Source organism: Panthera pardus, unplaced genomic scaffold, assembly GCF_024362965.1.
Source record: "Panthera pardus isolate Hobbes unplaced genomic scaffold, ASM2436296v1 HiC_scaffold_7, whole genome shotgun sequence".
Lineage (NCBI taxonomy): Eukaryota > Metazoa > Chordata > Mammalia > Carnivora > Felidae > Panthera > Panthera pardus.
In genome coordinates this window covers 80,989,477-81,012,525 of record NW_026527002.1, presented here as the reverse complement: position 1 = coordinate 81,012,525, position 23,049 = coordinate 80,989,477, and the positions used below count along the sequence as shown (strand labels likewise).

At 69.0% G+C, this 23,049-nt stretch overlaps 1 protein-coding gene across 12 annotated transcripts in view; it reads right to left on the bottom strand.

Moving 5' to 3' along the window:
• Nucleotides 1-3,757: 3,757 nt before the first annotated feature.
• ADGRB1 (adhesion G protein-coupled receptor B1) overlaps nucleotides 3,758-23,049 on the bottom strand; it is an 81,468-nt gene continuing 62,176 nt past the window's right edge. For 4 of the 12 annotated variants that reach the window (XM_053896067.1, XM_053896062.1, XM_053896065.1 and 1 more), the window contains exons 23-32: nucleotides 22,803-22,869; nucleotides 20,663-20,748; nucleotides 14,884-15,051; nucleotides 14,222-14,393; nucleotides 11,109-11,204; nucleotides 9,496-9,550; nucleotides 6,570-7,252; nucleotides 5,363-5,398; nucleotides 5,068-5,172; nucleotides 3,758-4,561 (exon numbers count right to left, since the gene is read on the bottom strand). In XM_053896067.1, the coding sequence (XP_053752042.1) occupies nucleotides 4,361-4,561; nucleotides 5,068-5,172; nucleotides 5,363-5,398; nucleotides 6,570-7,252; nucleotides 9,496-9,550; nucleotides 11,109-11,204; nucleotides 14,222-14,393; nucleotides 14,884-15,051; nucleotides 20,663-20,748; nucleotides 22,803-22,869 (1,669 nt within the window). In that variant the 3' untranslated portion in view covers nucleotides 3,758-4,360. The remainder of the gene's footprint in view (nucleotides 4,562-5,067; nucleotides 5,173-5,362; nucleotides 5,399-6,569; nucleotides 7,253-9,495; nucleotides 9,551-11,108; nucleotides 11,205-14,221; nucleotides 14,394-14,883; nucleotides 15,052-20,662; nucleotides 20,749-22,802; nucleotides 22,870-23,049) is intronic. The other 8 variants (XM_053896073.1, XM_053896072.1, XM_053896068.1 and 5 more) reach the window with 7 other exon arrangements.

The window sequence follows — 23,049 nt, the reverse complement described above, 5'->3', positions numbered from 1 at the left end:
GGGGGCCCCAGGACCCCTGCCCCGTGCCCTGACCGCTCTGGGGGGAGACCCCTGGGGCCCCGGGCTGAGGGCTGGCTGCGGTGGGAGGGAAAGTTCTGGAGCAGCACAGCTGGGAGGCTGACGTGAGCAGTGACTGTCTCAGGGCTTCCGGCTCTGCCAGATCCTTATTTGGAGGTGGTTCCGCCGGAGTGACTGGCACATTCCCGAGCTATTCAGAGACACCCTTCCCCTCCTGGTTATTTTTAGGCCCTAAGACAAGTACTGGGGGAGCCCGCTGCTCCCCACCTCAAGAGGTTACAGGGCCACAGACTGCTGGCCTTGGAAGGGATCTGTCACCCGATCCTGCTGCCACAGTGCCAGAGGGGAAACCGAGGCCCAGAGGGGCGGGGCTCGTCCAAGGTCAAGGCCTTCTGCCCCTAGCTGGCCCACCTTTGGGCCCCTCTGTGGACCGTTCTGAGCAGACCTGGCCAGGACCATGGGACACCCCCGTGCGGAGAGGTGCACTCCACAGGAGGTCTGGGAGCTCCCTTGGTCACTGGCAGTAGTGGGCACACTAGTGACACAGGCAGAGGCCCGTGTGACCCCTCCCGGCCCTGACCGGTGTGCCAGCCCTTCCGTCCAGGGCCCCGGCATCCTCCCCAGGGGGCGGACACTCCTCAGGATGAGCCCAGACACCTGCCAGGGTCTGGGGGGTCGGTAGCAAGGGACCCCAGATTTTACATCTGTCAGAAAGGGCTGCCGGTAACCTCTCAGGGCAGTAGGATGGCCACCAGGGGTGGGTGGCGGTTTCTGGACTTTTGAGGTGGGACACCAGCTGCCTTGTCACCCCAGGGGAGCCACACAGGTCCCTTGTTGCCCAGACATAGCCCGGAGGCTCCAGGAGGAACTGGGGGTGGGTGGAGCAGGCCCAGGAAGGGCACTCCCCGCTGGTGGAAGGTTCTGGAACAGTCCCGGGGCATGAGGCCCACCGTGGATTTGCTCCTCTGTGGAGGCAAAAGCCCTTGTCGGGTGCGGGGCCAGGGGAGGTGACGGGAGCCTGGAGGCGGGCCCTTCATCTTGGCTGAGGCCAAGAGGGGCCGGAGGGTGTTGCGCGGCGGCCGGCACGGCAGTGGGAGGCTGGCCTGGAAGAGGGCCTTCCAGATAGTGGGGGGCTCGCTGCTGGTGGGGGCCAGCTGGGGGCTGGGCCCGGGGGTGGTTGTGAAGGCTTTTCCAGGGAGGGTCTCCCCCTGCCCAGGGGCAGGGCGTCTCCACCGGGCGAGCAGGGACTGCTTGGGCTTCCCTCCGGGCTCGGCCCGGCCCTGCTGGTCTTGGTGACAGGAGGACGCCTGGTGAGGAGGACCTGGGTGTCAGGAGTGTGTGGCCTGGAGGAGGCTGCCTCCAGTTTGCCCTCCCCCCCTTCCCCCCGGGGGACTCAGGCTCTGGTCTTTGTCCTCGGGCAGCCTCCTTCCTACCCTTCTGTCCCTCCATCTGCCAGATGCCCCCGTCCCCCCACCCCCACCCCGGCACCACCACCAGCCACACGGATCATCGCCACCGTCAGAGCCACCGCCAGCGCCACCAGAGGAGCTCTGGCCGCACGTGCTCCCGCCCCTGAGGGTGACCACCGCCATCCTGGGCGCCTCCCCTAGGCCACGATGCACTGCCGGTGGCAGGCAAAAGGGGGCAGCGGAGGCATTCTCCGAGCACCCGTGGCGGGATGGCACTTGGACAGAGGCGCCCGGACAGTGAAGAAAACATCTCTCTGGTGGCCCGACCACCTCTGGAAAGGAGTGGCTTCTGGCAGTGGGAACAGCACGGGGAGCCTCCCGGCTGCCACTGGGTGACCTCCCCACAGGGATGAGGGCTGGGAGAGCTGGGCTCACTACCCGGCACCCGGACCCCTCCCCGGTCCCTGAGGCAAGAGCGCAGCAGCTGCGGCAGGCCCCCCACGGAAGGTGACGGAGGCGGACCCACGCAAGGCCCAGGGGTTTCCATGAGTCTGGGGGGGGGGGGGGGGAACGTCCCCGGCGGGCTTCCTGCACCGAGGCCCGGAGAGAGGACAGCCATTTCTGCGACCAGTCACTGTGCCAGGTGGCCATGCAGCACGGAACAGCCGTGAACGTGGGGCCCGGGGCAGAACAGGGAACGGGGCTTCTCCTGGAAGGACACAGCCTTCCTGGAGGGAGCCGGGACGGGGGGACCTGGGTCCGCTGACCCTGAGCCCCCGGGTTACTGCCATCGCATGCAGGGAGCGTGTGGCTCGGGTCCATCTTGGTTTGCTGTTTTTCCCAGCTTTTCTGTTGCACAAGCGAGCAGCACAGGGGAGGGCAGGTCACCGGCCGGACCCTGCCCGGGTCACACCACGAGGGCAGTGGTAAACCCTGTGCTCCGTGCGCCGTCCCCCAGGAGCGTGGCGGGGGGCTCAGGGCTTTCTGCACCAGGACCCCCTTCCTGGGGGCGCTCCGGCTTCCTTCTGGGGAAGGATGAGAAGGCAGCCAGTGGCCGCCCTCGTCCGAACCGCCCCCCCCCCGCCCCAGGCCAGATGCGCTCGGAGTTGGAGGCTTCTCTGTGTGGGGAGAGCCTGGGCGCACCCAGTGTTCGAAAAAACCTTAAGCCTCAGCCGGGGGAGGTTTGGCTGCCACATCGCACCCACAAGAGTTGGCTTTTTGAAGTGTCCAGACCGTGGCTGAGAGGCTGGTTCCCGGGGACGTGCGGGCCCGTGCCAGGGCGCTTGTGGCCACGCATTCCCCAGCCCCTCACAGCCATGCCTGGTCACCACCGGTCCCTCTCCCTCCTCAGCCACTTGTGGCCGTGACCCAAGGGGGTTGTGACAGTGGTGGGTGGGGCGCTGTGAGACCCGTGCCAGGCAGCTCCCCCACTTTTCGGGGGGGGTTGGCATTTTTTCATCTTGAATGACGCGGTTGGGGGGCCATAATCCGGGGCGCTGGGACCCGCAAACAGACCACTTGCACACCCCTTGTTTGGGCCAGTGGTCACTGTCTGCCGCCTCCCGGGGTCCAGCGGGGTCTGGGGGTCTGCCCCCAGGGTGGGAAGCGCAGCCTGGTGGGGGGAGCCTGGCTCACCGCCCCTCCCAGCCTCGCACCTGCCAGCCTGGCTCCCAGTGGAGGCGCAGGCTGCCCCCTGCTGGAAATACAGAGGAGAGGCAGGACCCGGCATTTCTCCTGGAGAGACAAGCTTCTCAAACTGTGTGCCCCAGGCCTAGGTGGGGGGTGGCAGAGGGCGGGGCAGGATGGAGACGGGGGCGTGGCTCTGGGCGTGTCCACATTTGTTCCTCACACCTGCCCCAGGACAAAGGGGAAGGTTGGGGGACACAGGTGATGCAGGGGGCAGGGGTCCTGGAGGAGACAGTGGGCACACCAAGGCCAGGCGGGAGGGGCCTTCCTCCTCCCCCTCCCCCCCCACATTCTCTGCCTCTGCATTTCTTTGCTGTCTTGGATTGTCCCTCCAGCCATGACTCAGGGCGCAGGGAAGTCACACGCCAAGCCCCGTGGGTCTAAAAGTCTGCAGGCAGGGGAGCAAGGGAGCCCAGCATCCGAGGGTCCCCCTCGGTTCCCTCACGGCATCCCCGGGAACCACGTGACTGCTGGCCTGGGGACCGACGCCCACACAGGGTGAGCTCCTGACACCCAGGCAGGGTAGGAGGCGGGAGTGGAGGCCAGGTGCCCACCAGGCCTGCCCCGCCCTTCTGACCCGGATGGAGGGACCAAGGCGGCCGCGGGGCTCGTGCCGCACAGAGAAGGCCCACACAGAGGGGATGTGGGTTTTTAATTCTTTTTATTGAAGAAAAGAAAAGGAGAGAAAAAATAGATTCCCCACCCCTGCTTCTTCCCGGAGTGGGCTTCTAGTCCTGCCCCTGGGGTCAGCACAGGTGGGAGAGAGGGCTCTCCACCTGGGTCTGGGGAGGGGCCCCGGGCCCTGGAAAGGTGGGGGGGGGGGCTGGCTGCTTCCCGAGGGGTAGGGGTGTCTAAAAAATGGTGCCAGGCCAGCTGGGCCAAGCAGGCTGGTCCTCTGCCGCGGCAGCTCAGGCAGGTGTCCTGGGGATGCTGGCCGCACCCGCCCCGCCACTGTCCTCGGCCGCCCGCCCGCCCGCCCGCCGGCGCCGGACTCGAGGAGGGCAGAGTCTGAGGCACCTTCCGGCCTCTGGAGCCCTGTGCCCACCCGGGGCCGCCGGGGCCTCCCGTCCCCTCCGGCTCTGGTCCCAGCGCCGCGGGCCTCCGCCCGGCCCGCCGTCCGAGCGCCCTGAGGCCGGGGCGCGGGCCTGGCCCGCAGCCCGGGAGCGTGTCTGTGCCCGTCCTGCGGCGGGAGCGGGCGGAGCAGGATGTCCTCCTCGGGGCCCGGTGCGTGGCCGCCGCCCACCCGCTCAGACCTCGGTCTGGAGGTCGATGATGTCCTGGCCCACCAGCGGGATCGTGGCGCCCGACTTCTCCCACTCGACGCTCCGCAGCTCCAGCGGTGAGGGCGCCAGCGGCTCCAGCTCCTTCTTCACCCACGCGGGCGTCCCGTGGGCCTTCCGAAGGCTCTCCCAGGGCCGCTTGTTCGGTGTCTGCTGCTTTTCCGGCTGCTGGCCGGCGGGCGGGGAGGGCGGCAGGGGCCGAGAGGGAGGCCACGGGGCAGGAGCGGAGGCGGGGAGGAGAGAACGCACACGGGAATCAAACAGAGAGGAAGGGACCTGAGCGGGCGGAACGGCGGGCTGCAGGCCCCCCCCCCCCCCCCCCCCCCCCGGGGCCGAGCGGGAGCGGAGCGCTTCCCGCCGCCGTGGGGGCCCCGCCGGCCCGGCACCCCTCCCTCGGCCGTTGCCTTCCTTGGCAGAAGCCAGACCCCCCCCCCCCCCCGTGCACCGCCCCGTGCACCCCTCCGGACGGGGCTGGGCGTGGGGTGGGTCCCCGGGAAGGCCGGTGTGCGGGGCTCTGACGAGGGCTGCGTCGGGCCGGTCTTCGGGAAAAGTTGAAGCGAGGGGAAGGAGCGCGTAGGGACTTCAACCAAGGGCTCTCCCTCTGCCGGCCCCGCCCCAGGGCCCCGCCCCACCACCCCGCCCGCAGCCCCAAGGCCCCGCCCCGTCCCCCAGACCTTGCTCTCTGGGCCCAGCACCTCCTTGTCCTTCTCCGCGTGCTGCAGCTTCCGGTTCAGGTCCTGGAACATGTCCTGGTGCCGCTTCCGGGTGTGCATGATTTTCTGCGGGGCGGGAGGGGCCGGGCATCCTGAGCCTGGAAAGGAGCCGCCCTGCCTGGCCGGGCTCCTCTCCCCCCAGCCCCTCCCTGCCCCTGGTTGGACTCCAGCTGCCTGTCCCCACCCCCCCCCACCCCGCTCCCGCTCCCGGGGCTCCGGGTGTTTGGGGAAGGGGACACCAGGAGGTGGGACCCACCTCAAAGTCCAGTTCTGCATACCGCGATTTCCGCCGCTGTGGGGAGAAGGGGGTTGTGCGCATTTGCAAGCAGTCGCCCCAAACCTCCCAGACCACAAGTCCGGGCCTCTCCTCGCCTGAGACGGGGGGAGACTGGGGACCCCCTCACCCCATGGCTACTCTCGGGTTCTCCACCCAGCTGGGGAACATGCCTCTGACTGCCCTATAGTTGCAGCGCCCAGGCCGCTTGTAGGCCCCGCCCCTGCCCGGGGACAGCGGGGGGGCCCAGCCCGAGGGCTCTGGGGGAAGAGGGTGGGCAGAGAGGGCGCCCGCTGAGCCAAGGGGAATAGAAGCCCAAGGCCCCAGACAGCAGTGACAGTCACACGACCGCCTGGGGCTCCGGTATTGCGGCTCCAGAATGGGGGTAAGCCTGCAGATGCTTTTCATCACGTTCTGTCCCAGACTGTCCCCAGGGCCATCTCCCGCTTCGAGAGACAGAGGACAAGGGTGATGCAGAGGGCAGGGGTCCTGGAGGAGACTGTGGGCACACCAAGGCCAGACGGAAGAGCGGGGCAATGCCTCCACATTCTCTGCCCCTGCCTTTCTTCACCGTCTTAGATTGTCCTCCGGCACTGGCCAGTGACGAGGAGACGAGAACTGGACGCAGGGCGGGTGGCACGGCTGGGGGACCACAGAGAACCGGGGCCTGGGGCTGCTTCACCAGAGGCAGTGAGCCAGGAGGTGGGGGCGTGGCCCGGGGAGGGCGGGGGTCCCTGGGGGTGCTAGGCAACGCTCCCCCCAACGCACTCTGAGCCCCATGCCGGACAGGCTGTGTGTGGTCACTTCCAGGCTTCAGGCTGACCTAAGGAGGGACTTGCTGCCGTGACCGCCTGACCACGGAATGGGCTAGACTGCAGCCAGCCCAAGTCCAGCTGGGTGGGCCCCGTTGCAATGGCACAGGCCACCAGCCCCCCGTCGCCAGGGCCCAGCAGGGCCGGGGGCAGTGTGGCCGGAGAACAGGGTGAGGGCAGGCCCTGCCAGGAACCAGCTCTCCGGCGTAGGCCTGTCCCCACTCTTGCCAGGGGACCCCTTCCGGCAGGAGTGAGGCCAGGATGCCGGCCTCCAGCCTTCCCAGGCCTGGCCTGCCTAACGCCGGCTGCAGCCCAAACCAGCAGCGCCCACAGCACCCCTGCCCCCCCACCCCCCGGGACCCTTGGGCTGCCCTCACCTCCAGGGAGCTCACGGACAAGGTGGAGACATTCTCGTTCCTGGTCCCGGTCCCCGAGCTGGGCCCTGGGTGGGCGGCGGGCTCCCCGGGCTCCCCCAGGCTGGGGGGCGCTGGCTCCAGGGTGGGCGGCGGGGGTGGTGGGGGCGGGGGCGGTGGGGGCTGGGCGGGGGGTGCCTCCGGGGGCCCACCCCCTGGGGGCTGGCGGGAGGGTGGGCTGCGGGCGGGGAGGCCCGTGTCAGGTGCCATGTTGAGGTGGATGAGGCGGGTCTGGGGCATCTGATCGATGTGGATGCTGTGCTTGGGCTCCTCCTGGGGCTTGGGCCGCAGCGTGGCTGTGGCCGTTGGCAGGATTACGTAGCTGGTGTCCAGGGCCTTCTCCTGGGCCCGGCTCAGCTCCGAGTCCAGCTTCTTGAAGATGTCCCCGTCCCCGGCAAAGGAGGACTTGGGCGCCCTGTCCTTCTTGAGGGTCAGTGAGTGGTTGGGGAAGTCGGGCAGGGGGCCGCCCGGGCAGCGGGGCGAGCCGTGCAGGTGCAGTTTGGACACGTTGGCCGGCAGGCTGTTGAAGTTGGCGGGGGGCGCCTTGGCGTGGGCCAGCTTCAGCTTCTCCTCCTCGGGCAGCGACGGCCGCTTGAGCGTGCCCGTGATCGTGGCCGTGCGGCAGGCTGCGATGTCCTTGTTCAGCACTGTGGGGACAGGCGAGGGGGTCAGCGCGGCCTCGGGGATGCCTCGGACGGTCTCGGTCCGGCGCGCCCCTGACTTGTGTTTGGCGCTGCTGCAGCTGGGAGTCCTTGGCCTCTTCAAGCCAGGCTGGAACACGGGGTGCTCCTGTCTGCCCCCGCGGACAAGAGGACAAATGGCCGCCACCCACACACAGCCCCTCCCAGCGGCTGAGCGGGCCCCCGTCGGCCCTGGAGCCAGCCCGCACTTCTCCGAAGTTCAGGGACACACTCCTCATCGCTCCTGCGGCGCGGGGCCCTGCACGCCTCGCCCGCTTCTGTTCAGCTGCAGTGGGTGGGGGCAGGCCACCACGACCTCCGACCCGGGCTCCAGCTTGCCCACCACCTGCCTTGCTCTTACCCGTCAATCCAGCCTCACTGGCCCATGGAGAGCCCGAAGCGGCCAGGCCCACTCGGGGCCCGTCCACGGGAAGCCCGCTGTGAGCGAGGAGCGCTTTCCCTGCTGGCTGGCGGGCACCCGGCCACACCCTCGTCCAGCCACACCCTCGTCCAGCCCCCAAACGCCCACAGCTCCTGTCAGCGGCTTCCTGTGCCACCCCACCGGCACCCGCCCTCCGAGCGGACGGTCACTCGCCAGTCCCCGGTACTCTCCCTCCTCTCTGGCAGAGCTTCCCCGGCCCCTTCTCTTCTCTGGCCTCCGGACGCCGACCCCCTGCACCCATGTCTGCAACCGTCCCCCGCTCCAGGTCGACCAACAGGGGACCTGCCGTCTCGCCCGCCGAACCTGTGCCCCTCTGGGGTCCCCCCTGCAGAGGTCGCCCCGTCCACCTCACAGCGGGCCGTCGCCCGGACAGAGCTGGGCACCTCTCCTGCAGAAATCCGGCTGCGGGTCCCCTGCGTGCTCGGCCCCAAATCCAGACTCCTTCTAGGCCCCCAGCCCCCCAGCGCGTGTGCCCACCTCGCCCTGTGTTTGTGACACCAGCCCCCCTCCCCCCCGCCGCCCTCCGCCACGCCTCCGGTCGCTAGCTGCCTGAGAGATCAAGGGCCAGGCTGCGCCGTCTTACCGACGAGGAAGAAGTGGGGGCCTCAGAGGCCAGTACCACCCAAAGGGGGCTGGGCCCGAGCCTCCAAAAGCCCTCAAGTCTTGGGGTCACCTCTCAGGGAGGCTGCCTAGACTGCATGAGAGCAAGGTGGGAAGTGAAAGACCATTCTGTCCAGTTCCCACTCAGCCCAACCAGAGGTCACCTCCTCCAGGAAGCTCTCCCGGGGGCCACCGGGCCGCAGCTGACACTCCCAATCTGGGGCTGTCTCGAAACCCCCCCATGGCTATCTCTGGAGAAGACGCTCCTCAAAAGTATCTGACAGACCAAGGCAGTGCGACCGGCTGCTTCTCCACCGCTCTGAACGGCACTGCCTGCCACTGCCGGGACGCCCGGCTCTCAGAACGACGACGTTAAAGCAGTTTCCTTTCATTGGGCAGCCGATTCCCCTTTTCCCCTTGCTTCCAGGAAACTCAGCATTACTCTAGGGCCCAGGGTTGGCTCCTCTGCCCTGCTTTCCTCCTGCTCCCACTGATGTCCCCCCAGAAGGCCCGGCCAACCCTCCGCCATGGCTGGGTGGAAGATGAAGACGTGAGGACAACACAGAACGCGGGCCCTGGAGGGACGCAGGCAGGGGCGGGTGACGAGGTGGGTGACAGGTGGAAGCGGGGCGGCTCCAGTGTCTCAAGGCTGGTGCAGCCTCCCCGCCCCTACAGAGAGAGCGGAGACCGAAGACCAGACGTGTCGGAGGTGGCGGGGGGCGGGGGGCACAGGGCTTCTTGTTCAGGGGCTCGGCGGGGAGCGGACGGGGCCAGGCCCAGGGCAGCGGGCCCCAGGGGTTCGCTCCAGTGCTGAGAATTCCGCCAGCACTGCATCAGCCTGGTGAGCCCAAGCTCCCGGACAGCTTTCTGGCAGTTTCTTCTGCCCTCGACCCACAGGCCCTGCCTGCTGCAGCCTCAGGGCAGTGGGTGGGGAGGCGCAGAAGTGGCTGTGCCGCCAAGGTTGGGGCGGGCCAGGCCCCGTGTCTGCCTGTACAGACCAGGCCTCCCGGCAGCGGCCCCTCCATCTGGGCGGATGTGACCCAGCCTCACGGCACGGGCTGTGGCGGGCAGCGGTGGGATGAGGGCAGACGGATGGACAGACAGACGCACACACAGAGAAAAGAAAAAGAAGCAAGTGGCCCGGGCGAGGGCCACCTGTCGCTCTCACCTGGCAGGCGCTCACCTGATCTACAGGCCAGATCCACGTCCTTCTCGAAGTCGGTCTGCAAGACAGAGGCGGGGCGGGGTGAGGCCCCGGGCCGAGCGGGAGCCGCACCTCGAGGGGTGTGCGTGTGCGCACGCGCGTGCCCGCCACGGAGCGCCAGGAGGGTTACAGCTCACGGCCGGGGGCTCCGGTGCTCAGAGAACCCCCGGCGGGCGGCCCCGCCCCTGCGTACTCCGTGTGCACGCGCGCGTGCGTGCGTGCGCGCGCCTGCCAGGGCGTTTGTGGATGAGCTGGGAAGGCCGGTCCCACTGCGGCTCAATCGTGCTCCTGTTCCCCCCGGCTCTGTCTCCCCCGGCCCCCGGCCCCTGGGACTCCAGCACAAAGACCCCTCTGCCAGGGCCTCATGTCCCTTCCGGGGGGCAGGGCACGCAAAGGGTGTCACGCCAGAGCCCCCGGGGCCGCCGCCTGCTGATGTGCAGGGCGTGGGGGGCCCGCCCCCGTCACCTGCGTGGTCCTCCCCACAGCCCCGGGGATGAGGAAACAGAGGCCAGCCGACCAGAGAGGTGGAACGGGTTCAGGCACAGATGTCCGGTGCCAGGGTGAGGCCAGCTGTCCCCTGAGCGGTGGCTGAGATCCCCGCTGCGGCACCTGCCCCACCCCAGCCCAGGAGCTCGGTGGACTGGGAAACCCGGCTCGGGCCACCCCAGGCTGTGGCGTGGCCTTCTCCAGGGGCCGTAGGGCTGGGTCCTAATCCCAAACCTGGAGGCTCCTTCTCTGCAAACCAGAGGTCGGGTCGGTGGGAAGACTACAGAATCTGAGGGGAGAAGTGGGGCCCGGAGCGGTATCGGGGGCCCCTGCCCACGACCGTGAGGGCACAAGCCTCCTCCCGGTGCCGGCCGCTGGCATCTGCTGAGGTCCCGGCTGCGAGCCTCACAGCCGCCACGAGGAGGCTCGGCGCCCCGAGGACTGAGTGAGCAGCTCCCGGCTGCCAGGCTCACTGCATACCGGGGGGCACCCAGCGGGCGGCAGGCGGCGAGTGACAGCGTGGAGAATTCACCCAGGGCGCTGCCAGGACCTGAACAGGAGGCCTGATGGCACGGGTGGGGGCGGGGGTCAGGGAGGGCTCCCTGGAGGTGACGTCTTAGCAGACACCCGTGAGGTGGGCAGGCGGGGTGGGCAGTACCTGGACCCGAACGGCACGTGTGATGCCGGAGGGCCTGCGTGGACCCGGCTGGGGACAAGGCCACGCAGGGTGGAGGGTGAGTGGACAGGCCAGGGCTGGTCCGCCCGATGGAGGCTGAGTGAGCCACGTCCCACCCCGGCTGAGCCGGAGGACAACGAAGGGGGCACGGGAGGTGCAGAGATGGGGGCGCCGCAGCTGAGGCGAGGGCACTGTGGCGCCGGGGGTGGGCACGGGCCGGTGGCAGCCTCGCCCAGACGCATCATCTGGGCCCTGCCCGTCCCCAGACCCCGGACCAGGGATTTCACCTTGGTGAGCCCCAGTCTCCCCAGTGTTGGACTGGGCTCGGAGCTCTTCCTCAGGGGCCGCTGGAGCCCAGAGCAGCTCCGAGCAGGGCGAGGAGACACCGCCGGGGGCACCGCGCGCTGAGCCCTACCATGAGCTGGGCATGGCCGTTCTGGAAGGAGCCCCCCGAGTCCCCGTTGCCCTCCTCCTGGCGGTCTACCACGCGACACTTCACGGCGTCCTGGACCTGGCGAGAGAGAGCCGAGCGGTCAGCGGCAGCCCTAGACCGCTCGCCCGGCAGGGTGGCGGGAAGGCAAGGGCGAGGACCGTGGGGCGGCCCCTCCGTGAGCGCGGCCTGTGTGCCGGGGCCCCGCCTCCCTTCCCGTCTCTGAGATTCTCTCCGTGCCCTTTGGGGCATGGAAATTCCAAACTCAGAGAGTTCCAGGCCTGCTGAGGACGCGCTGCAGCCCTCCGGGCCGGAGTGTGTCCGTGAGATCCGGCCGTCAGGCTGAGGAGGGGCCTGGAGTCCACACCCTGTGCCGAGTGGCCACGGCCTCCGCTGCCCCCACTGCCCTGGAGGCGCTCCGCCCGGGCTCCACGAGGGCCCCGGGACAGCGCGTCTGTGGTGGCGGCGGGTCCCAAGCTGCGTCACTAACAGCACGCTCCACTGAAGGGGATCTCGCCCATTATGGCCGTGGACTCTTCAGAAGGGCGGGGACGGCGGCTCTGGGCCAGAGGCCACCCAGGCATCCGGCACAGAGCGCTAGAGGAGACCTGCTTCTGCAGGGAGGTGCTGGTCCGTGAGCGTGAGGAGCAAAGGCCGCACCTTCACCCGCGGCCGGGGCAGCAGCCAGCAGAGCCCCCCTCGGGGAGCGGACGCTGTGGGGCCATGATGCGCAAAGGGAGTAAGTGAAGGCACGGGAACAGTGAAAGCACAGAGGGCTTCCTGGAGGAGGTATCTGGAGTGGGGTGGGCAGCTCTGGGAGGAGGGGGCGCTGAGGCTGGGGCTCCTGGCTCCCAGACCCAGCACAGACCCGCGGACCTGCCCCCACTCACTCCAGGTGCCGAGCCCAGGGCGCCCGACGCTCCACGGCTGATCGGAGGTGGTGCTGGGGTCTCGCCGGCCTCAGGGCCACTGCCTGGGCCTCCCCTGGCAGGTGCACCTTCCTTCCATCCTTGTGACTCACTGAGCCACCTAGCAGACATCTCTAAGCACCTACTGTGCGCCCAGCGCAGGCAGGCCACGGGCCAGGAGACGGCAGATGGGAAAGCAATGTCTCCATTGGCACAGAGAGCAGATGTTCTCCCAGAGGGCCTCGTGGCCCCTCCTCCAGGAAGGCCATCCGGCCAGCCTCATCCCCTCTGCTGCCCTCAGGAGACTCAGACGACCACGTTGCTCATCCACCTGCCAAATGTTCCACGCCCTCCCCACAGAGGCCCGACTTTCCCCTGGTGGCAGGGTCCCTGTAGCATGGGCCCTGCAGGTGGGACCCAGGAGGTCACAGAGAGCTTATGGGGAAGTCCAACCATCCTAGGAAATCATGTGTCTTCAGGGGTGCCTGACTGTCCCCCAGAGCAGGCCCCTGAGGCAGACATCCCTGCTCTCCACCCTGGCAGCCTGTGCCGGGTCCCTGGAGAACCTCCTGTTTGGGTCAGGTGGGCCTGCAGAACGCGCCTTCTGTTTTCCAGTATCCACCTTCTCTCCTTTGCAGGACACAGCCTCTGTTTTATCCGGTTACTGAGCTTCTCCGCTTCTGTTCTCATGCTTTGAATTCCCACAAGCTCCCTTTCTGTTCCTTTTTGGTAGCCTGCTGTTCTTGTTTCACAGAAGCCGGGCAGCTGAGCGCCAAGGGCATGAGCTTAGAGCCTGGTCAGTGACATGTGCTCACACCCCACCGAGGCAACCACCCCTGTGCTGGCCTTGGGCCACCCCATCCATAGAAGATGGAGTAACTAGCAGTGAGAATTGGTAGCACGGATCAGTCAGGCCAGAGCCAGGCATGCGTGGCTGCCGGGCTGGGGGCGTGAGCACTCTCTCTGAGGACGTCGCCTCTGGGCTGTGGAACGGCTTCTTCCTGGGCTGTCTCTGGGGCCCGCGGCTGCCTGGATCTGAGACTCGTCCGGCATAGGCTCCCCTCGGGTCCTCAGGATTGCAGAGTGGACATGCGGGACCGGCCAGACGTCGACGTGTGGTGGAGACTGTGGCGGCGGCTGGCCAACAGGGCTGTTCCAACATCAGAAGCTTCGGGTCTTTGCCATCCGGTCTTTCCCTGTGGTCGGAGCCCCTGGAGGGGGTGCTCACCTCTCTCCCAGGCGGTCTGAGGCTGGGGGCCCCAGCTGTCAGGGTGACCAAGGGCCAGCACACAGGCTTACGCACCCCTGCCTCACCAGGGCACCCCAGGGTGCCCCCAGACCAGGGCCCCAGAGCCCCACCCGGGGCGGTGGAGCTGCATGTGGGGGAGGTGGGGTGGGGGCTGCGCTGCCAGCCCGGGGCGGGGGCGTCCAGGCTGCTACCTAAGCGGACAACCAGTCATCCACCGCAGACCTTCCCTGGGCATCCAGGGCCCCTGCAGCGCCACTTCTGGAAGCTCTCTGGCCTCAGTGCGCCGGGCCTGCCCCACCGCCGGCTGTAGACCCGGCTTCCTCAGGCGGGCTGAGTTCCTGACCCCCGTCCTTCTCCCCGAACTCCCAGGCTTCACTGCGAAGCCCTTCTCCCGCTTTCTTTGCAATCTGCGCTTTAAAATCGCTTTGCCATCTTTCTAGGAGGTTCTAGGAAGGGGAGGTAATTCTGCGTGTCTGCCCACCCGCTCCGGCCCCTTCAGCCTCTGTGGACATCCTGGCTTCCTCTGGCCTCATGAGGGCACCTCTTCCGCCCACGTCCGGACGCACGTTCTCCGCGTGTCCGCCTTCCCGACCCGAGAGCGCGTCACCGGAGCTGTGGCCACCGGGCAGGTGGCCGTCGGGAGAGTTTGGTGAAAGCCTCCTCCTGCTCCCTCTGGAGAGGCCCAGAGACACCGGGCCAGGGGTCTCCGCCGTCGTGAAAGCTGCTGACGTTTCCGGTGGCTCTTGGTCCCACCGAGCCCAGGAGGACAGGACCCCTCCGGTCTGAGCCGGCGAGGGGCGCAGGGGCGCTTCCAGGAGGGGGCCTTACGCAGACGACGGCCCTCGGCCGCCCCAGCTGTGCCGCGCATCCCCGCCTTATGGAGCGAGCGGGGGTCCCGAAGCCGCGCCCCCCGCCCCCCGCCCCTCCCGCAGGCCGCGCACCTCTCGGCGCAGGATGCAGTGCACCATCACTATGACGAAGCCCTCCAGCGAGTCGAAGACGGCGAACAGGATCTGGAAGAGGGCGGAGCGACGGTCGGTGACGGCGAGCACGGCCGACATCCAGGTCAGCGCCAGCAGCGGCAGCACCACGCAGGAGCTCCACAGCGACGCCCTGCGGACAGCGCAGCGGGGGGCCGCGTCAGGGCTGCCCCGGCCGCCCTCCCGCCAGGGGGCGCGTTCCTGGGGGGTCCCGCTCGGCGCCCCTCTCCCGGGGCTCTCCACCCGCTCCGGTCCTGGTCCTTGAGGAGGCCCGGGCCCTCCTGGGGAGCAGAGTTCTGCCCGGCAACCCGCCCGGAGTCCAAGGGCTCCCAGAGACTCGGGAGGGTGGTCTGCGGGGGTGGGGGCTGGGCAGTGGTGAGAGAGGAACTCTCTGGAAGACCCGGGTTCCTAACTGTCCAGTAGGCCACAGGAGGGGAGGTGCACTGGAGGCAGGAGCTGGGGGGCTACAGGGTGGCCACTGGGGGGCGGTGTTTGGCCAGGCCTCTGAGCTCTGGACAGAGAGAAAGAGAACAAGAGAACTACTCCAGGAGGAGATGACAGACAGACAGGGCCACACAGGGGTGGGGGTGGGGACAGAGACGAGAACAGAGACCCACAGGCACCTCATCGTCTCGGCAGGCCCCGCTCCGCTGGTGCCCCCAGGAGCCCCCCACGGCGGCACTGCCCTCTGCAGCCTGGCACCTCCTGGTACCACTATGGGCCACGCTGTGGCCGCTCTGAGCCTGTCGCGTCTTCCGAACGGCGCAGTCACTCTTTCGTAGCCTCGGGGCCTGTCGTGAGGGCACCAGCAGTGGGGCTGGCTCGAATCCGTGTCTGGGAATTGTGCCCGACCCCACCCTCACCACTGTTACAACTTCCGGGGCTCTGCCCCCATGGGCAGGTGACTGCCTTGCAGGAGCTCCAAGGAGCCTCTGGGGCCATGGTCATTCCCACCAGGGGTGGGGGCTGGGGTCCAGGCCACCCGCTCCCCTCCTTACAGGACACCCTCATCAAAAGGATGAGGCAGGTGCAGGTGGGGCAGGAGAAGTGCAGGGGCCGCAGGAGTGAGGGGCATGAGGAGGGGAGACAGGGGTGAGGGGGCACGAGGAGGGGAGGCAGGGGTGAGGGGCACGAGGAGGGGAGGCAGGGGTGAGGGGCACAAGGAGGGGAGGCAGGGGTGAGGGGCACGAGGAGGGGCTGCAGGGGTGAGGGGGCACGAGGAGGGGCTGCAGGGGTGAGGGGGCACGAGGAGGGGAGGCAGGGGTGAGGGGCACGAGGAGGGGCCGCAGGGGTGAGGGGCACGAGGAGGAGCCGCAGGGGTGAGGGGGCACGAGGAGGGGAGGCAGGGGTGAGGGGCACGAGGAGGGGCCGCAGGGGTGAGGGGCACGAGGAGGGAAGGGAGGGGTGAGGGGCACGAGGAGGGGAGGCAGGGGTGAGGGGCACGAGGAGGGGCTGCAGGGGTGAGGGGGCACGAGGAGGGGAGGCAGGGGTGAGGGGCACAAGGAGGGGCCGCAGGGTTGAGGGGCACAAGGAGGGGCTGCAGGGGTGAGGGGCACGAGGAGGGGCCGCAGGGGTGAGGGGCACGAGGAGGGAAGGGAGGGGTGAGGGGCACGAGGAGGGGCCGCAGGGGTGAGGGGCACGAGGAGGGGAGGCAGGGGTGAGGGGCACGAGGAGGGGCTGCAGGGGTGAGGGGGCACGAGGAGGGGAGGCAGGGGTGAGGGGCACGAGGAGGGGCCGCAGGGGTGAGGGGCACGAGGAGGGGCCACAGGGGTGAGGGGCACGAGGAGGAAAGGGAGGGGTGAGGGGCACGAGGAGGGGCCGCAGGGGTGAGGGGCACGAGGAGGGGCCGCAGGGGTGAGGGGGCACGAGGAGGGGGAGGCAGGGGTGAGGGGCACGAGGAGGGGAGGCAGGGGTGAGAGGCACGAGGAGGGAAGGGAGGGGTGAGGGGGCACGAGGAGGGGGAGGCAGGGGTGAGGGGCACGAGGAGGGGAGGCAGGGGTGAGGGGGCACGAGGAGGGGCTGCAGGGGTGAGGGGGCACGAGGAGGGAAGCGAGGGGTGAGGGGCACGAGGAGGGGAGGCAGGGGTGAGGGGCACGAGGAGGGGAGGCAGGGGTGAGGGGCACGAGGAGGGGAGGCAGGGGTGAGGGGCACGAGGAGGGGCCGCAGGGGTGAGGGGGCACGAGGAGGGGCCGCAGGGGTGAGGGGCACGAGGAGGGGCCGCAGGGGTGAGGGAGCACGAGGAGGGGAGGCAGGGGTGAGGGGCACGAGGAGGGGAGGCAGGGGTGAGGGGCACGAGGAGGGGCCGCAGGGGTGAGGGGCACGAGGACCATCAGGCAGGGGCCAGGGCCACCAGGAAGCAGCTGGGGGCACGGGGGCTGTTGGGAGAGAGGCTGGGAGGACCTGGGGTCGGGGCTGGACCTTGCTCACCGGGCGGGGGCAGGAGCTCTCCCCAGAGGTGCACCCTCTCTGCCCTGCGGTGGGGAGCCTGCCACAGGCCCTGCCCGAGCCATCGTCTTCCTCTCTCCAGACCCGTCTGGGTGGCCTGCACAGAGGACAGGCCTGTCCCCTCCCTGTCTTCTTCCTCCTCCTTTCCCCTCCCCCTCCTCCCCCTCCCTGCTCCAGGACCCAGGTCCCCATGGCAGCCCCAGCCGCAGCCCCATTTCTTCTCCAGGACAGCCCCCCGGCCAGCTGCCCAGTGGCTTGAGCCCGAGCCAGGAATCACCCCGAAGCCCCCACGCTTCTCTCCTGACCACTGCGTGGGCTTCAGACCTAGACCTCACAGACCCGCCTCCCCTCCCCTCCCAGGGTGGGGGACCTGCCGATCCCCGGCCCCCCTCTACCCCCGGGTGCTGAGGCCCCCAGCCGCAGTGCCCGTGCCCACGAGGGGTGCTCTGCCTGCACGAGGGGCACAACCTGAAAAAGTGGGCCCTGCAGGACTGTGCACACACTGCCCGGCTGTCCTTTTCCCTTCCCGGCTCTGAACCTCTGTGTCTCCACCGTGGCCGGCAGGGCTCCCTCGTCTCTCTCCTCCCTCCCAAAGCGGACCCTCTCTGGCCACCTTCCGAGCAGGAAGGCAGGGCAGAGCCCCTGGGGCGGGCAGAGGGGCAGTCTCATCCTGCTGTGAGCCATCTTCCCTCGGGCCGGAGCCCTGACATCTACAGCCCGAGGTGGCTGGCAGATGGCCCGGGCTTGGGGACCTGCCTTAGTGGCATCCCCGCAGCCCCGAGTTCTGCCGGGGCCGCGAGGAGGAGCCCATGCGGGGCCGGGTGCGATCAGTGGGCAGGAGAGGGGCTGGCGGGGAGGCCCGCGGGCAGTGGTACCGTCTGACCCTTCAGAAGGTCAGATGCCCCTGATGCGGAGGAGGGGCGTGAGCCTGGCTCAGGGTGGGCCGGGCCACTGACCGGAACCTGCTGCGTGACCTAGCAGGGAATGTCCCCCAGGGCTCTTGTGACAGGCCCAGGATGGCACCCTCCACCCCGAGGAGACTGGCGTGTGAAGCAAACAGCGCGTATTCCCGGAGCCTCGTCCCTGCCTGGGCCTCCCAACTTGGTTTCTGCCTCAACGGATCCGTCCCGACCTGAACCCGGGTCCCCCCACGGCCAGGAGTGCCCCGCACACTCCCCCGTGCTCGCTCACGGGACATCCCCCCACCCCCCGCACCCACCCACTCACGCACACGTGCGCTTACAACACGCAGCGCACAACCCAGACCCCGGCACAGCCACACGCCGATGGCAGGCCGGTGCACAGTGTTCCGACACTGACCCGGCCCCATCCCGTCCCTGGCCGCACGGAGGAGGGGAGCCTGCTGGCGAAGGGCCGGGTGGGGAGGATCCCCAGAGTGGATGGCAGAGGTGACAGAAAAAGCTTAAAACAAGCAAAATGTGACTCAGAGAGCAGAGCCGGGGACGGGGGGCACTGGCGAGGAGAGGCACTAACATGGCGTTACTGGCGGCTTCGGAGGCGGCGTCGGCCGCAGAGGGGACTCCCCACTCGGCACGTTTGAGGGCGCGCCCAAGGGGGGCCCCGGGCGGCCGACTGCAAGTGAAATGCAAAGGCCGAGACGAGAGCAGACACTGTTCTCACGGAACCGGGGCGGGGCAAAGCAGGCACACGGACCAGAGCAGTCCTGCCTGAGCCTTCCTAGGCCGGCCGGGGTCCCAGGAGTGGGCTGGGGGTCGGGGGACCGGGTCCCGGGTCCCGGGTCCCGGGAGTGGGCTGGCTTGTCAGGGGGAGGGGGAACCGGATCCCAGAAATGGGCTGGTGGTGGTGGGGGGGGGACCTGGTCCCAGGAGTGGGCTGGCTGGTGGTGGGGGACCGGGTCCTGGAGGAGAATGGTGGGGGGGGGGCCCTGGTGCCGGGAGGGGCTGGGGGTGTGGGGACCAGGTCCTGGGAGTGGGCTGGCTGGTCGGGGGGAGGGGGCACCGGGTCCCAGAAATGAGCTGATTGGAGTGGGTACCAGGTCCCAGAAGTGGGCTGGCTGGGTGGGGGGAGGGGTGGGACCCGGTCCCAGGAGTGGGCTGGCTAGTGGTGGGGGACCGGGTCCTGGAGGGGAATGGTGGGGGGGGGGGCCCAGTCCGGGAGGGGCTGGGGGTGTGGGGGGACCGGGTCTGGCGGGTGGTGGGGTGGGCTGAGTCCAGGGTTGGGGTTGGGAGGCTGGGGGGGACCGGTTCTGAAGGGTTGTGGGGGGGGACCAGGTCTGGGAGGTGGTTAAGGGTGGGGGGAGGGCACCAGGTCTGACCAGGGGGGGGGACCGGGGTAGGGGGTGGGGGCTGGGGTGGGGGACTGGGTCTGAGTCGGGTGTGGGATGGGCCCGGATGGCTCCGAGGGGAAGGAGGGTTGCCACAGGAAGTGGGTGCAGACTGAGTCCTGGGGTCAGAGGGTTTGGGATCCATGAGATAGATAACACAGGGTCCTGGGGGACGGCAGGGCCGGTCCTCGCACACGTCCGTGTTAAGCAGAGGGTGAAACGATGTGCCCACGTTCGCACGAAGAACTCCCGGAGTGAGGCCATGGCCACTTCCCTCCGGTCCCCCGTATCTGCTCGGACCGTGCACTACCCCAGGCGGCTGCCCCAGCCGGGGAGCACGTGCTGCACCGGACCCCCACCAGTCAGCTACCTGGGCGGCACCCTCCCACAGGCCGTGTGTGTGCGCAGGTGTGCGTGCGTACGCGTGCGTGTGCACACGAGTGTGTGAGCGTGGGGAGGACTCCTGCTGCGGGGGGGAGGTCTCCGCGCAGCCGTGCGGGCACAGCCGGGAGTGCGTCCGCGCCAGGGCACCGGCTGCACGCCCAGGAAGGGGCCCCAGGAGGCAGGTAGCCCCCACGGACAGACGCCCTGGGCTCTGGCGGCTCAAACCCGCTCTCCCCGCCACTCGCCCCACTCGGCTGCAGGGAACGGAGCGGAACGAGGGAGCCCGCCCAGGGGCGACTGCAGAAGCCGGGAGCCGAGCCAGCGCCGCGTACCCATTGCTGCAGCGCTCCGACGGGTGTGCGGCCCTCGGCCGGCCAGGGATGCGCGTGGGGGCCGGTGTGTCCTGAGGGCGGGCGGGGTGGGGCGTGCCAATCCCCACTTCCAGGGGATGAGGCCCAGGGAATGGGGGACCCAGACTCCCAGCCACCGCGGGCACTCCGGGCTCGTCGTCCACTTCCCCTAAAGCAGCGTTAGCGGCTTTCTAACCAGGACCAGAGAGGATGGTTTCCTGAAGCTTCTGTTCACTAGGGTTAGCAGGAGGAGCAGGAAGAGGAGGAGGGAGACGGAGACGGAGACAGAGACAGAGACAGAGACGGACGACTGGCACGGAGGGAGGGAGTAGGCACCGGCGAGGGCAGAGGGATGCGCAGAGCGGCAGGCAGAGGTGAGGTGCGGAGGGCTCAGAGGGCTGGGGCAGGATGGAGTGAGGGGGTCAGTCTCAGCCAGTAGCTGCCCCCGTCCGTGACCTCAGGGCTCCCATCCCCTGGGGGGCGGCCGGGGCACACTCGGGACCAGCCTCCTGCAGAGCCACGTGCCCTGTGGCCAGACGCTGCCCTCTGGGCTCCGGCTCCCCAAGTAGGAGGAGCATCCTACCTGTCCCCTCCTCCCGTCGCTGAAGCCACCATGAGGATGGGCAGGTTGTATCCTCGCTCGGGGTCACCCAACCCCAGGGCAGGGAAGCGGGGGGCCAGGTGCACCCTTCCACCGTCCCTGGGGTCCCTGCGGGGGTAAGGTCTCCAAAAACAAGGGGCTTCACTGTTTCTGAGGACTAGACGGAGAAACTGAGGCACAGGGCAGGGCAGGGGCTGGCCGTGAGCCTTGCACAGGCCTCTGAGCCTCCTTGGTCCACCTGCTCTAGGGCCCGGGGGCAGCGGGTGGGCTCTGGGTCTTTGACTCAAGGCGGGTGAGGCGCCCGGGGCCAGCCCTACCCTGCCCGCTCCTTCAGCTTCTTGTCCGTGATGCCGTCTTTGGACACGAGCTTGTTGAACACGAGGATCCCGATGACCATGTTCACCTGCAGAAAGGAGCAGGGCGTGGGGGCGGGGCTCCAGGGGAGAGAGCGCCACCCAGCAGGCTCGCCAGCCCCGCCGGCCTGGCCACCTCCCCCCGGAGCAGCCGTCAGGTGGGGTTCTCCCGCCACAGGGCTCCACCCAGGGCGAGGTGCCGCTGCTCAAGTCCCCCACGTGACCCTCCCACGTGACCTGCTCCCCAAGGATTTGGGAGCCCTGCCAGCAGGGGTGGACATGAGAAGGGGCCGGGCTGACCCAGCTGGGGCTCAGAGGGTGACATGCGGGGCTCCCTCCAGAGGCTGGACCCCGGGCTGGCCTGCACTGGGCAGCCCGGAGGCCCATCTGCTGTCCCCACCGTGGTGGGCAGCGTTTGCCGAGCTGGGATGCCATCTGTCCAGAGGTCGCAGGTCAGGGATCAGGCTGGCTCTACATACAGGGTGCCTGCCCTGCTCAGACCACAGAAGGGACCTCGTGTGATCCAGCCGCCATCATGCTTGGGCGTGCCCTGTGCCCCCGCAGCCGCTCACCCCCCCCCCACCCCCCCCCCCCCCGCTCCTTGGATTCCTCCCACAACAGGGAGCTCAACCCTCGCTAGGGCCCAACCAGAGGGCCGTCTCGGGGACATCCTCCCCGTGCTGGGGCCACACTGCTCCTGCGCTGCCATGGTGCCCTTCCTGACCCCCTCCCGCCAGCCACCCGCACCCTACGAAGTGCTTCCTACTGTTATCGTCGCGTGAGCTACCGCCTACGCGAAAGAGAAGCTGTCCCCAGGGTGCGCCCGTCGGCCCAGCTACGACCCTGGAGACCTTGGCCCCTTCTCCTGGGTGGGGAGGCTCCCAGCTCATTTCTGTGCTCCCCTGAAGGCCCTCCCCTTGGCTCCCACACAGCTGCCTGACAGCTGCGAGGACTGGCCCCAGACTGCTCGGATCTGGATATGGGGCGCCCCGACGCCCCGCAGCCCCTCGATCTGAGCGCTCATGACTCCACACACAGCAGCGGCCAGGCCCTGCCTTTCATCCCCGTCTGAACGGAAAGTTCCCGGGCTCCGGCACCGGGGCTGGAGGCATGCTTCCCGGGTGACCTCGTTTTCTGACAAGGCCAGGGGCAGAAGGGGCAGGACAGCCGCTGCCACCACCCTGCCTGTAGCGGGCTCTGTGCTGTCTCTACCTGTGTGTCCCCGTGTCACTGAAGGGGCCCTGGGCTGGGGTCCAGCCGTGCCCTCCGGACGCACCCTGGGAGGGGGCGTGGGGGATGGGGGCTCCTGCCTCCACCAGCTGAGCCTCCCATCCGTCCCGGGTCGCCTGTTTGTAAAACGGCGAGCCGGCCTGGCCTCTGAAGAGCGGCATTGACATGCACAGCACGCAGCCCTCTCCCTTCAAGGAATAAAGGCGCCGGGACCCTCAGGCTAGGCCCGCTGCCCACCGCCTCCACCCTCACACGCGGGGCCTCCCCCGGGCCTGTGCCCAGGTGCCCCCACCAAGGCGGTGTGGCCCTGCGTGGAGAGGGCTGGGCTCGGGCAGGGCGGGCGGAGGCCCCCAGCCGTGCCCAGCTCCCCCTGCTCAGCCCTAACTTGGGGACAATAACCCTGTGTGCCACATGGCATGGTTTCACATCCGTCCCCAAAGGAGTGTGGGAAGTAGGAGCGAGGGAAAACAAGGAGGTGCTTCCTTCTCGAGAGGGTGACAGCTGGTGGCAGCAAGGGACAGGCCCCTGGCCCCCCAGCCTCAGGCTCTGCCGACTCCTCTGCTCCTCGCCCAGGCCTAGCTGGCCCTCCCTGCTACCCCGTCAGCCACCTGCCCACTGTCCCCACTCGGCCAGTCGCCCACCCGGTGAACTCACACCGATCTCCTGGCAGGTACACGGCCGGTGCCCGATAATCACACATGCTGTGCTCACAGAAATAAACGGCCACTCGTGCAGCCCAGCCTCTGTACTCCTGCACCCCGAGGGCAGGGCAGGGGGACCGTGAACGCCATCCACCCCTTGGTGATCAAGGCGACCCAGAAAGGGCAACGCATACAGCCCACGGCCACCTGGGACGGCGGGGAGGGTTCAGTACCAGCACGACAGCGGCGGCCGGTCCCACGAAGGCATACAGCAGTCCCCCCTCCAGGGAGAGCCAGCAGCTGGGGAGGGAGACGGGCTGGTCAGTGGCCAGGCGTGGGCCCAGCCCCCGCCCCCCGGGAAGGCAGGTGAGACGCAGGGGAGCGGCAGAAGGAGCCGGGCGCTTAGCAAGCCCTCCTGTGTGCACGCCGCGCACTCACGCTGGCTTCCCAGCCCTCGGGGCCCCGGGCGGCACTGGCGGG